The sequence below is a fragment of the Vigna unguiculata genome, chromosome 2, assembly GCF_004118075.2.
Source record: "Vigna unguiculata cultivar IT97K-499-35 chromosome 2, ASM411807v1, whole genome shotgun sequence".
Taxonomy (NCBI): domain Eukaryota; kingdom Viridiplantae; phylum Streptophyta; class Magnoliopsida; order Fabales; family Fabaceae; genus Vigna; species Vigna unguiculata.
The window spans coordinates 18,045,489-18,060,646 of record NC_040280.1 but is presented as its reverse complement, the minus strand read 5'-3'; the positions used below and the strand labels follow the sequence as shown (position 1 = coordinate 18,060,646).

Sequence of the window (15,158 nt, the reverse complement as noted above, 5' to 3'; positions counted from 1 at the left end):
ACGAAAATAAAATGTTTAACTTGTGACACATTTCCTTTTCAAAATTATGATTCTGTCATCATGAGTTTACTATCATTCATTTTTGGTATAAAATCCAAGACTTGCACGCCACTACACCATAGAAAACAGGCGTAGTGTACTTCTACTTCTACATTAGACATTACATTATGACAGCATTTTTTTCTTTCTATATTATTTTATAACTATAGAAACTATTGAAAATGGAGTGAAGTTTCAAAGGAAAAAATATGATGACATTTACATAGATATATGAAAATGAAAGTGTTTTTTTATGGTGAAAATGTGGAGAAGTGTACCTAGTTACAGTGGCAATAGATGTGAGATCTAGGAATTGAAGTGAGATGTAATGAATGGTGTGGTTACTTTCTAGTTCTACTTGTTTTTGCTTTACAAAAGGGCTCATATTCTCATCTTCCATTACGCATCATCCATCATAGGTATACCATACCTACTAAAACTGAGCGACAGATCATAGCATATCATGTGATAAGCTAGCTTATATATACACACAAACAAGAGGTGGAAGGGAAAATTTGCAGAAAATAGCTGGAAAAAAATATCTAATCTAGAATTATGCTGCTTTTCCATCTGCTATTCTGAAAAAGCAAGTTTAGTTTTATTTGTGGAAAGAGATATAAGGAAATTTGCAACAATAATATGGGTAGGGGAAAGGTGGAGCTGAAGAGGATTGAGAACAAGATAAACCGTCAAGTGACATTTGCAAAGAGGAGAAATGGGTTGCTCAAGAAGGCTTATGAACTCTCTGTCCTCTGTGATGCTGAGGTTGCCCTCATTATCTTCTCCAACCGTGGCAAGCTCTATGAGTTCTGCAGTGGCCCTAGGTACCCAAACCCCATCAACCTTTTTTCTTTCTGTCACTCAGATTTTGTGCTTTTTCTGGTTTTCTTCAACTTCTGAGGCTCTTTTCTTTTCTGGGTGTCTTGATTTTCCCTCCCTGGTTTCTGGACTGCTTAAAGTTCACATCTTTCTGCTGATTATGTGGTTTTTCTTTAGGGGTTTGTGTTTCATGATTTTTTTGATGTTTGTTGCTTTCCTTTGTCTTCGGTTTCCTGTCTCTGATTTGTAGGGCTTCATCAAGGATGTGTTGTTTGTTTATGGTATTGTGTTTCTCTTAAAGTTTGTTTTCATCTTCCTTACAATTTTCCTCTCTTTTCTTTTACAGTCTTAGATTCATGCTTTTTGGTAGAGGTTTTTATTGGAAAGCAGCTACAGTCTTCTAGATCTTTTTGATTCAAAATTTTAGCATGACGATTCGAGTTCATACATAATGATTCTTCTCTAATTATTTCTTCATCGTGGTTAAATTTTAATTTATTGGTGATTAACAATAATTATATCAGTTCTTCTTTCATACATGTACTGGTCTAAAACATCTCTTTTTCTTCTGTTTTATTCAAAATCTAAGCTGTGGAAATGGTTTTGGTGTATAATAATATTCAACGATTATAATTTCCTTTTCCTCATAATGTTTTGTAAATATTTATCCCGTTTGCAGTGGAACTTTCTCCTCTTAACGAGTTCTGATCAAAATTAAAGAGGGGAAATCTCTGTGGTCTGTTTTGCAGCTGCAAAATTTTCTTGCTGAGTTGACATAAACTATTCATGAATTTTTAAGTACTTGCCTTTTGGATTACGATCCTCTACAGTTTTCGAGAAATACATAAAATCTCAGCCACTCGTTATAATTTTAATATTTGATAATTCAACAAGTGAAGATATACTCTCATGAACAGTGAAATTATCAGTAACTGCACTAAGTTCTTTCTGAAACCGCATGAGATTCATTTCCCTTTTGAAATGGATGGTTCATAACTTTATGACCAAGTGGTATAGACTTTAGTCCTTAAACATCTTCATTTTTCTAAAAAAACAATTTTTTTTTTTATAATCATCCATGCATTTTAATTTTTGGTAGATATATTCTCATTCAACAGAAACAGCCCTTTGAAAAATAGTCATGAATATCATATCATGCAATAATTTTAACGAATTGTTTGGTTGAGTTGTGAGGTTTTGGAATGTAAACCTCATGTTAGTTAAACAAAAAGGAAGGAATTTTCACCTTCCTGCAAATTGGAATGGAGAAAGTGTTTTTGCCTTGATAGGTGTGTAAAGTTCTTTGTTTCTTACACTTTAAACAAACAAACAAACCAGTTACCCAGCATGAAAAAACACTGATCAGTTTTGTTAATGACTAATTTTTATTAAAAATTTCTTAATCATATTTAATAATGCTTTTCTTACTTTTGCTTTTCTACTTGTCAAACTTGAATTTGAGATCAACTTCAACAAATTCAAACATATTTTACTGATATGAATAATATGCTGGTGTTCTCTGGTTTACAACTATGGTACAGCAATGAAAATGTGATGTTATGACGTCCAATCTTCATTATAGGACCCTTAAATCATCGTGTGTAAGGAAAAGAAACACTAACATTCTAGATCTTTTGGTAACTATATTTACAACCCCAAGATTCTCTTTGTTGTTGTATACTTGATTCTGATTAGACATTCACCCATATGTCAGAACACATCAAAAGAAAAGAAATCAAATCATACATTTGCATTCAATGTAAAAGATAGAAATTTGGTACAATCCACACTTTAAATATAAAATGAAATAAATAAATTCTAATCTGATTTTCTGCTAAGAATAAATATATATATATAATCATTGTACGTACATATTTCACTTTAGAAGTGCTATCAAGTACCTTTTCTTTTAGGTTAGATTGGCTTCTTTACTGTTAAGTAGGCTTCTTTACTGACTTACTGTTATCTCTAGATGTGAATCACATAAAGATTAAAGAGTATTGTAGATTTTGCTGCATGATATAAATTTTGTACTTTGTACTTTGATAATTACTGTGGATAGGATAATAATAATAATAATCATTAGACAATTAATCCTGTGTTCATTTTGTGCATGCCCACTGTTCTATAATGCTATATATCTTCACTGTCATCCATTAAACTGTAGTATTAAAGAGGATTCCTGATCATGCATATCTGTAGATTGGTTTTTACTTATTTTATTTCATGAGAATATGCTTAGGTTATCAAAATTATATAAGCAAGAAACTTAGAATAGTAAGCTAATGTGATAGACTTGAGTAGTTTGCAAGAGGTGTTGAATATAAGAAAATTACACTTATCTTTCTTTAGATATGATACTCATTTTCTTTAATTTTAAAATAAGAAAATTCTTATGTTTTAATAATGACTTTTAAATTTCATTTAATTTTTAAATAAATATTCATTTTTCTTTAATTTCTAATAAATGACATTCACCTCTTTTATATTTTTAATGAATGAACACTCGGTACTGTTATTTTTTCTTAAAAGTATAAAAATGACCAAAATTATTAAAATAAAATTAAGTTTTAAAGTATAAAAATTAAAGATCTTTTACTTAAAAAAAATTATGAATAAAATAAGATAAGTATCACTTTCATAAAAACATGATAAGGTGAATTTCCATGAAGGAGAGGAAGGAGATGAGCGTTTGTTTAAAAATATGAAAAATATAAATTTTAATATTTAAAAAACATAAGAGAAATAAGTGTTTATTCTAATTAAGACTTCCATTGCAGACAGAAAAAAGGTTAGCAAAATTTTCCTCTACTTTGAATAACCTTTCTTAATATTAAAATTCGTAGATCGAATTTCTAAATGTCAAACCAATCATACTAATAATTACATTCTTTGTGTTATAATACTATTACTATTATATATTCAACAGTTTATAACTAGCTGTTTTCTTACTTTTATAAGGTGCAAAAATCTTGTTCTAAAAGTATACATGATCGAGGAGATTGATTTTTAGTACTACTAATTCTTAAATCATTAATATAGGTTGAAAATCTTGTTCAATTTATTTTTAATGAAATTTTCTTTTAATTATATTTTGTTAGAGATCCGAACCCAGTTTTATAACATCAACACATAATATATGTAAGCCGACAATAATATTTCAAGAAATAATATAACCAACCCACATTCTTATATTACATCTAGTTATATTTATATTAAATAACAAGAAAACATAAGAATAAAATTAAAAATAAAAGCATTTATTTATTATACATAAAGTTTGTTCATAGACATAAATTATATATATATATATATATATATATATATATATATATATATTTATATTTATATATAACTTAAGAAATGAAATAACAAAAAATAGTTAAGCCTAACAATTAATAACATACATGCATTATGTAATCTATCAAAAATTAATAATACTATAATACTTTATTATTTTAAAAATCAATTTAGTTGAGAAAGGGTGCAATATAAATAATATCATAAAGTAGGCTCATAGGTTTTGGGTAAATTCTGTTCACTTTTATGGGGCTTGGAGATGGTAGTTTGAGTGGAGCCATCTTATAAGTACCTTGACTCTCATCAAATATTTGATTTCCTTATAGCAAAGGAAAAATCACTAAGATTCACACTTCATTGGGGAAGGATGTGAAAATTTTAACTCTGCTTCATCTTTCAAATTCATTAAGAATTGACTCAATGGAAATAATATAAGAGAATTAATGGATACATACATATATTACAAAAAACTTTAAGGTTGTTAAAATTGCAGTATAACAGCATATCCCTTCTTGCTTTTGTACTCACTTCATCCTAACATCTACTTTCAAGTAAGTTCACAGACTCAGTTGAGAAGGTTCAGTTTAGTTTCAAACTCTCAATAGTGTAATAGATAAGTAACATATTAATCACTTATTATGATCTTCCTCATCATAATTATGTTATTTTGGAAATATGTGGTTATTCAGAGCAGAAATTGACAAAATACATTTTCATGATACACAGTAAATTGAAGATTATGTTGAGTTTTGGATAAACTTAAAAAATGAATTAACAGTTTTATGAGTAATTAATGTATTAGTCGTTGAGATAGGTAGTTAATGTATTAGCCGTTTATAGTTATTTTTCTATATTTGTTTGGTATATTTTGAGTATAACGGTTAAAAACTTGTGAGCTTATAAATTATATTGTTGATTGTCTGAACAACAAGGTGAATCAAATTTTTTTACAAGAGAGAATTTGTTTTCTTCATATTCATTTCATTGCCTATGTTATATGCATGCATTTCCATGTTCTTGAGGTGAAATATTTATGTATTCATATGGTGACTATTTGTTTCAGCATGGCCAAGACACTGGAACGGTATCACAGATGCAGCTATGGAGCCTTGGAATTACACCACCAACCTGAAATAGAGACACAGGTTCATATTTCTTGATTTGACTTGAACAAGTGTTTGATGAATAGTGAAGGTAGAAAATGTAACAAGAATAGGAAAAAGGGTTTGACAAAATAGCTTTTTTTCCTTGCTTTTCAACTTTAAAGTGATGTTTTTTGTGAGTGTGTATGTGAATTATGCATCTGCAAGTAAATGCAATGTGTGAAAGGCTAAGATGAATGAGCATTGGGTTGTGCAGAGGCGCTACCAAGAGTACCTGAAGCTAAAATCCAAAGTGGAGGCACTACAGCAAACACAAAGGTAGAATGGTGTAGTGCAATTATTGAAAGGATAAAACTTAGTACATTTTACAGATGCTTTAGGTTTTGGTTTGGTGCATTTGATACAAGACAAAAAAAATTAACTGAAAATAATAAAATGTTATAACTTTTTGTTTTTCTTTTTTGCAAGTCAAAAAGTTAAGATTGAGAATATAATATTTTTAAATGTGAATGGATCATTAAAAGTATTTTCTCCTTCTGTTGAACTAAAAGCTTTCTTTATATTAAATAAGTTAGAATTAGTTTTCTTTCATAAGTGAAGTCGACCTTAAATGCTTTTTTTCTTGTATATTTCAATGAAATAAAATTTGACTTTAATTTGAGAATAACAGAAGCAAATATTTAATAAGTTGTTGGTAATTGTTTTCTTTATCAAAATTCTTCAAAGATTTTATCTTCTTGACTTAGTTTTATATTTGTTTTTTAATTATTAATAATTACAAGAGAATTGCTTTAGTTTAAGAGAAAATGTAAAATGACTTTAAACCATTATCTTCTTGGATGAACTTTTACATAAGTAGAACTTCGAAGAGAAAAAACAAAAAAAAAAATTTAATTAAATTAGTTTATGTTTAAGCTAATTTATGAAGGGCTTAATTAATTTTAAGTCTCTCATCAACTTGTGTATTTTTAATTAAGTCTACTAAATTTTTTGGTACTCAATTTCTAAATTTTTTTAATTAAGTTTCTGTCATTAATTATTAAAATAATTAAATATATTTATTATTTTATATTAACTACAATATTATTTTATATTAATAAAAAAATCTCATATTTTTTAAGTTAAAATACAAAAGAGAGTGACGACTGAATAACAAATCAGTCATGTCACTCAATTAATAAGAAAAAAATTAAATGAGAAAAACTCAATAAATAATATAAAAATTTTGAATACTAAAATAGATAAAAAAATATTTATTAGAAATTCAATTAAATATATATATAAAAGACTTGAAACTTAATTAAACCTTTTTAAATATTCTTTCATAAATTTTTATTTAATTTCTTTAATTATTAGCTTATCTAAACCTTTATTTCATCCAAAAAATGTTCATAATAAATTTTTTGACCTTTTCATTATGAAAAGTGATATGAGAAAAAGCAACTGGAAACAGAAATGGTTGAAGTTTGAAGCTAATACATTTAAATCCTAGATATAGTTATGAATGGTATTAGGATATATATTAATTGGTTGCATAACTCTGTAGAAACCTGCTTGGTGAAGAATTGGAGCACTTAGATGTTAAGGAGCTTGAACAGCTTGAACGTCAGCTCGACTCTTCCCTCAAGCAGATCAGGTCTAACAAGGTATGCAAATTTTGCACCTCACTCTGTTCAACTAATTTATCATTAGTATAATATATCTTATCATATTCTTCATTCATAAGTCAATATGTTGGAAACTTTGTTTGATTTCTTCAAACGTCTGTCAAAGTAACATATAATTCATTATCTATCGTCATCTAGCAACCCTCAATAATTTTGAAATACAAATCCTCTAAGTTTTACAACATTAATTAGTTTGGAACTTGTCACAAGTTTTCTCATCACACCAATTTGTTAATGCATAATAAACTCATTTTTGAAGAAGAGATTGTTCAAAATTCAAATATGAGTCTAAATCTCACATTAGATAAAAATAAGAATGATGAAACATTATAAAAAAAAAGAGTTACAAATTTATTATCTTAAAATTTATATTAGAATTAGTGTCAATCATTATTTAGATTAATCTCATGTTTCATTCCATGCGGTTACAATCATCTTTTTATTGCATCTTTGTACTCTTTTAGTGGCACTTCATATCATGTCTCATTCGACGTGGTTGCAATCATTTTTTTTATTGCATCTTTGTTCCCTTTTAGTGACTCTTCCTAATTATCTTACTTTATATTAAGTAGTGATCATTTCATCAACTTCAACCTTGTCTTACTTACCTAGTAACAATGTTTAGGATAAAGGTTTGAAAAATAATAATGAAGTATATAGAGATTCTTTGCATCTCTATTTTTAGTTTATACAACTCCATCTTAAAATATAGAAATTAATCAATAACTTCAATTTTCTCAAGCTTCTCCCAAGTCATAAGAGATAAATAAATTGAGTTTGTAATGTTACTATAAAATATGTTTTCCATTACGAGAACAGAAACAAAATGTTCATTTTTAGTTGATACAATCCCATCTCAAAATAGACTTTGATCATTGACATGAATACATATATTTTCTTGAATTTTATAAGAGCTAAATAAATCGAGATTTTCAATGTTATCATAATATATGTTCTTTTATAGTGAAAACGAAAACATAATTGTTTTGATATTTAGTTTGAAAAATTATATAAATATTACACTCGAAAAAAGATAAAAAAGATAAGTCATAATTGTTTTGATATTTAGTTTGAAAAATTATATAAATATTACACTCGAAAAAGATAAAAAAAGATAAGTCATAATTCATAAGATTGGTTGTTACAAATTACTCTGATATGTCAAAATTTAAATATATCACATAATACATTCAAATAATACTCTCTAAGTTTCAGTCACATTAATATTCTCACCGAGTAATCTTATCTAATACTAGTTAATTCTTACTATTACTGATTTTAAAAACAATTAACTCTTATTAGTGTTGCATTTAGTTCCTATTTTTATTAATACTCAATATGAGCATAATAAATAGTCCACCTTCTCTTGTAATTTTCAATCTTTTCATACGTGTGACAGTTTAACCAGCTTAATTTAAAAACACAAAAAAAAAAAAAAAACGTTATAAGAGAAAAAGTTTAATTATATTAACCCTATAAGTCATATAATGAACGATTATCAAACAATAAAATTACTTACACGCCCAAGGGATGTCAGATGTCACATTGATTTAATTTTTACTTCTTGTAAATATAAAGCTTTAAATATGCTGTCTTCATTTTTTAACTTTAAAGAAGAAAAAGTTACAAATTTAAATATTAGTTCAATTTCTCACATTTTTTTCATGCTAATTTAGAAAAAATTATTTATAAAACGGTTACTTGAGAAATTTACTCTCAAGGTTATAGTTAAAGATTAAAGTATCAACATATATATAACTTGACAATCAAATTAATTAAACATTCAAACTATTCAAATATAATTAAGCAACATTCTAGCATTTAAAAATATGAAATTGAGAACAAATATAATAGGAGTAGTAAATAATTATTAAAAAAATTAAAAAAATTAAAAAAATGTTGGTGGGTTAAGTGGGTCAACCCACCTTCAACCCGGCTCGAACCCGTTTAACCCGTGGGTTAAGTGAGACGGGTTGAGTTCAACCCACTTTTGAAAAAGTTAAATTTTTCTTAATCCAACTTGGCTCGAACCCGTGGTGAGCCGGATTTGCTCACGGGTTGAAACCTATTTTGACATCTCTAACTTAGAATGAACAAAATAAATAATATATAAATAATAAAAAAAACTCACAAACTATGTTTTGGTATAAATAATATCTTATTTTCTTATAAATAAAGTTATAAATTCATTGATATTGAATGTTTCAATCTCGAATAACCCACAGAATAAATGAGCTTTATGTATAATATTCTCCTAAATTTTCATCAACTGCATATATTTGAAATTTGAATTGTTTTTTAATATAAAGAGTACTTTACATTTAACCCTTCACTAAAACTATATATACTAGACATCAATAAAACTTGTCCCTTACAGCTAAGGAATTTTGACTCTCTAAAATATGAAATTGACTAGGTATTAGTAATCTTGACAATTCATTCTTCATAAAGTTTAATAATATATTAGTAGATAAAGGATTTTGAATTGAATTTCATAAGGACTTAAAGAAAAATTATAAGCAAGAATCCAAAATGCATATTTTAAAAATGTTCTGCCTGATTTTGATTAGATAAAATTTAAATTTGTAATACATAAATATTTTTAAACATATACACAATTCATATGTTATTTTTATGATTAGTAATTAATGTTGATTTAAAATATTAATATTTTAAAAGGGGGATTGGAGGCTAAAATAAATTCTAAATATGGTTTTTTTTAAATTAAAATTAAAACCATCCTCTTTACACTATCATCACTAAACATAATTGTTCTCATCTCTATAATATAATACTTATAGAGTTAAGTTTGTGTCATATCATATTATGAATTATGATACTAGAAATTTAAGTGTGAGTTGGAATTCTTATATTAAGTGAAAATAAGTAATTTGTTTCCTGATATCAGATCTCTTTCATGTTTTCTACAGAAGAACAAGTGATATGAAAGTTATTAGTTTGTAGTGACTTATTTAAATGAATATAAGTGTTACAGTTCAGAAAGAAAATACAGTCATAATACTTCAGTATGGCTTGGTTTATGACCTTTGCATAGAAGGTTAACTTTTTGCTATTTTATCCATTCTCTATTGTAAAAATAGACGTATATAATAATGTCATTTGCACAGTAATGAGAAAATATGAGAGAGAAGAGAAAGAAATAGGATGTGATAAGTGAACAAAGATAAAAGGAAGAAAACATTATCGTATAAATAATACAACTCAAAAGTACCATCAGAAATTCTACTCCCACACAGACAATTATTTTTGTCCTCTTTGGCTCGCAGAGGGGGTCTCCAATTATTTTTGATTCAGAAGAGAGAAATAAAAAATTTGAACAGTAAATACTTGTGTGCCCTACACTGTTTGAACTGTTCCAAAGGGTAACCAATGTTGTAATCAAAGGTGTGTTTGTCTTTGTTTGTGGGGTGGATCTTCCATTGCATGGATCGTGGAAACTGTACTTATCTGTGATGTTTGTGTACTGTTACTGTTAAACAGTTTTAGCATCCGTATGAGTCTGGCATATGTGTAACCCCAAGTTTAATTTATTATAAATATGATATCAACCTCAGAATTTACGTTGTTTGGTGTACATAGTACACCAAAATTAGCTAACAGTAGAGGTGTAAATCGTTGCCAGACTTCAACTGTTTGATATGACATGTTTGGTTCTAAAAATTCACACCATAAATTGTCTTAGTCTTGTCTCCAGATTAGATGTTTCATGTGCCAGTTGGCCTCATTTTCTTTTCTTTTCTTTTAAAAATTTATTACTGCTGTTAGATTCTGATCATCACTCTCTCAAATTATAATATATTTAAATCCAACATAATTTGTTTTTGTAACTGTTTTCATTATTAATATGTGTCTCTTGTAAATTATGTATGAGTTCATCATATTAACATCTCACATGGTCATATATTAACATTTGGAAATTAGAATAGAAAATTCATATCCAAATGTTTGTTTTATAATAACAAAAGGGAAATAAAAGGGTGTTCTAATTAAGTTCAGGATTTATAATTGTACATTCCTGTGATTGTGGACAATTTGCAGACTGCAATGTGTTAATAAGAGATTGCTCACACAAGAGTAGATCAAATTATTTAGGAAAAAAGGTTTTAAAAATTACTGTTTAGTTAATAATATAGTTTTTAATCTAATGATAAAAAATGGCTAATTCATTAGAATGGTTAGTTTAAAATATAAAGAAGTAAAACGACAGAGTGATCACTTTAAATTTATTTTTCGGATACTAATGATTTCTGATTTTTTTTATATATTGTAAATAGATGTTGACTATGTTATTGGTATGGTTATTTAAAAAAATAAAAATAAACAAAGAACAATGAGTATGACTATGGATTGCATTGAGTTAATAAATTATTAAATTAATTTTGTTTAGAAAAAGTTTTCTCACATGGACTTTTACAAAAGAAAAATAAGAAAAAATAAATTAAAATTGATATCTCTATAGTTACTTTAATTTAGTTATGAATTAATATGTAGAAGTTCTGTTATATAGCTTCTTGAAGTTTTTATTTTTAATTAGTGTATAAATTAATTTTAATTCACGCGAAAAAAGTCACTTTTTTCACATTTTTCTACCAAAATTTCTTGTAAAGCTCATATACAAACGATTTTATAATTGCCTTAACTCAGCCATAAAATAAAATATCAAACTATCTTCATCTAAATATTGAGAATGGTGACTAATCTCAAAATTTTAGTAAGATTTATTTTAAAAAAATATTTTCTTTCCTTAAAATTATACATTAATTCATAGTAAGCTGATCCAAATGTCCTGTACAAATTAATACTTCTATAATTAATGAAGTCTTAAATATTTTTAGTACCTCATTAACAACATAAAATTAAGCATGGATAGAAAGTTTTACAGGTAAAAAAATTTATCAACTTTTTCGAATCACTTTTGTACTCTAGCAAAATATTGTGTGATAATCTCAGAAGAAATATTCCAAGCACAACATACAGTGTTTATACAAACACTTGACATCATAATTTAAGATTTTAAATTATATTTATTATTATGATACTTATGCAACTGTTACCTTTCTGCAGACACAGCAGATGCTTGATCAACTCTCTGATTTACATAGAAAGGTAACACTTCGTTTGAGGTTTTTCTCTATCATCCTTAAATGATTATCATTTATTCATAGTCTGCTACCAACTCTGTTTTTGTGGGCGCGCAGGAAGAGATGCTGCTGGAAACTAACAATATCCTGAGGAACAAGGTACCAAAAGAGAAACTCTTTCAATTCTAAATATATTTATACTATTATTTATGTCTGTATAACTCTGATTTTGCTAAAGCTTCTTGAATTGTCTATTCAAAATTTTTCATTTTTGGAGAAGTTATCAAGAAAATCAATATTGTTTAAGAGAATTAAACGTGGACCCCTTTCTTGAGTATATATGGGTAGATGGAAGAGAGAAATAGAGAGAAAAATTAATAGATGGAAAATAAAAAGAAGGAATAAAAAATTAAGTATCTGTGGACAATATTAAACAAATTTATACTTTTATTTAGTTATTAACTATATATATAGTTAATTTGCATGATAATTAAAGTATTATGCATATAACATATGTATATATAACCATTAAAATCTGTCAAAATAATAATTAATGTAACTATTTTAGAGAGTTTTAATGTACTATGTAACATTAATTTGATTAGTGATAAGCATTGATTTGAATGTCAACAAGATGGTGATGTGATTAGCAACATCCATGCATTAACTGCATTTTATTCTTGAAATTTTGATCTAACACTTTAGACCATATAAATTTGCTTGGGCCAAAGCTTTTGGTGTCCTTGGTACTTTCCTGATGAGAAATTCAATAACTGCTGTACACATAGTTTAAGCATCATTTTCTGGTTTTTTCCACAGTAGTCTTACCTAACTTTTTCCTCCCTCTTGATGAGAAGACTTCAGAAAATGCAGGATCCAAGTACTCAACCCTACCACCATAATCTAGCAAAATTTTCAACAACTTCCAAAGCTTAATCTATATGCATACGCATAACACATGGCTTCAATCACACAGTTGCTTCCAGTTTCATCTTATTAAATTCTACAACAACCTTGTTTTATTTTCATGTGTTGTTTATATTCTCATTTATTAAAAGTGCAAGATTCATGTTGATGTTTCATGTTTCACAGTTGGAGGAAATCAATGTAGCCCTTCAACCAACATGGGAAGCTAGGGAGCAAACTGCACCCTACGATGGCCACCCTCATCCATCAGAGGGATATTACGACACAGCACATTGCAACAGTACATTGAGGATTGGGTAATGTTCTTCTCCCTCGCTGAATGAAATGAGAAACAGATTATACATGTGTTTGAAGTTAAACACTGTTTTTTTTTCTTTTCTGCAGCTATGATTCTTCAGGGTTAAATGAAGCAGGAGGTGCTGCAGGAACCTCAGCCCAAAATGCTAGTGAGTTCATGCATGGATGGATGAACTGAATTAATTCACAATTTAGTTTAATTCATGATTGTCAGAAATATGATGCTTATGTAGAGATCTTGGGGCCTACAAGAACAGGCTGTAATAATAGGTGTCATGCAGCATAAAATATACTAGATATGCTCTTCTTAATATTCCAATAAGACATGTTTTGAAGAATTTCATAATTAACATCCTCCATCCTAACATTCTATAATTCATCTAAATGGTGTTCTTCGAGACTTAATGACATGTTTATGTAGTAATGTTATTAAATAAGTGCCAATGCTTAAATTTTCTGTTGCTTGTAATCCATTTTTTTTTTTTTTGCTTCAATATAAATATCTGCATGTGGATCTGTAGTTTAGGTTTTGTTTCATCTGTTAAAGCATCGATGCCACTTGAGAATTTATATTTTTACTTTACCATCTTGGTTTTTTATTTCACTGTCATTTCACTAGTATGAGTAGAATTTGGACTAAACTTTTTTAATATAATTATCTAGTTTGGACTTTTAAATGAGAAAGTTATTGCATGTTGGATCTAGCAGGAGCAATTTGTGGCAATTTTATTAGTAATTTCTCTCTTGTTCAATTTGCCAAAGGGATAACATTTTGAAACAAAATCCTGTGGCCGTCAAGGATTTTCACCTTATCTTTTTCATTGGATGTATGAGTCAAATAATTTCAAAACTATTGTTTAATAATGGTACATGTTTGGTTAGAAAAGAAAAAAAAAGTGTAAGTAAAATAAGTAGAATAAGAAAAGACATATGAGTAAAATAATGATTTTTAGAGCATTTAAAATGAGAAAGAAATAAGTAAAGAAAGTAATTTTTTTCCCTTTTTGTTTGGTTGTGTAGAAAGTACAGAAAAAAAAAAATTGTAATGACATGATTGTCCTTTTCAAAAATAAGAAGAAAAGAAATGAGTAAAAATAATGAATTTTTAGAGCATTTAAAGTGAGAGAGAAATAAGTAAAGAAAGTTTTTTTTTTCCCTTTTTGTTTGGTTGTGTAGAAAGTACAGAAAAAAAATTGTAATGACATGATTGTCCTTTTCAAAAACAAGTAAAATAAGAAAAGAAATGAGTAAAAATAATGAATTTTTAGAGCATTTAAAATGAGAAATATGTAAAGAAAGTTTTTTTTTTCCTTTTTGTTTGGTTATGTAGAAAGTGCAGAAAAAAAAATACTGTAATGAATAATTGTACTTTTCTAAAGCCGAATTTGATAATTAATTTGAGTAAAAAAAATAGATATTTGGAAAATATTTTGTACGAATGTTTAAGCGTTTTTTACCTAATGTAGTTCTTCATTTCACACTTATATTCCTATAAAATTCGGTGAAATGAAAACCCATAAGAAGGTTTGTTCAGCCGGCTTATAAATCAACATAGAGATAAATGAATGGCTTAGAAATGAAAGAGATCACATGGGGCTATATAACATCTATAGTATGTAGATGATAAACTATTTTAGGTAAAATTGTGACCTTTAAAGAAAAATATAAGGTGCTTTTGATTGCTATTTTAGGGTTTGAAGGTTAATTCATATCATTTTCTCTTTCACATTTAATTGGATTGCAAATTGGTTCCATTAACCCTACTTTTTATGTAGCTAATTTCTTGGAAAGATAATATTGTTTTCGAGAAGCCAATGTAATAATTTTTTATTTTAATAAAATAGTTACAAAATTTACCATTTTATCTTTCATTACAATAAATACTCTTGTATAAAAAGTAACAT

The 15,158-nt window shown here is 27.4% G+C and overlaps 1 protein-coding gene across 1 annotated transcript; it reads left to right on the top strand.

Moving 5' to 3' along the window:
• The first annotated feature begins 370 nt into the window (after positions 1–370).
• On the top strand, positions 371–13,711 carry LOC114173141 (MADS-box protein CMB1-like). The gene is made up of 8 exons (XM_028057379.1): positions 371–863; positions 5,222–5,303; positions 5,518–5,579; positions 6,808–6,907; positions 12,014–12,055; positions 12,148–12,189; positions 13,123–13,253; positions 13,342–13,711. Exons 1-8 carry the CDS (start codon positions 679–681, stop codon positions 13,430–13,432), a joined length of 735 nt encoding a protein of 244 aa, XP_027913180.1. The 5' UTR covers positions 371–678; the 3' UTR covers positions 13,433–13,711.
• Positions 13,712–15,158: the final 1,447 nt, after the last annotated feature.

Excerpts from the sequence above, each read along its gene's own strand:
- LOC114173141 (XM_028057379.1), top strand. The coding sequence starts at position 679 with ATGGGTAGGGGAAAGGTGGAGCTGAAGAGGATTGAGAACAAGATAAAC. Across the intron at positions 864-5,221 it reads GAGTTCTGCAGTGGCCCTAG|CATGGCCAAGACACTGGAAC; the intron begins GTACCCAAACCC and ends TATTTGTTTCAG. Across the intron at positions 5,580-6,807 it reads GCACTACAGCAAACACAAAG|AAACCTGCTTGGTGAAGAAT; the intron begins GTAGAATGGTGT and ends ATAACTCTGTAG.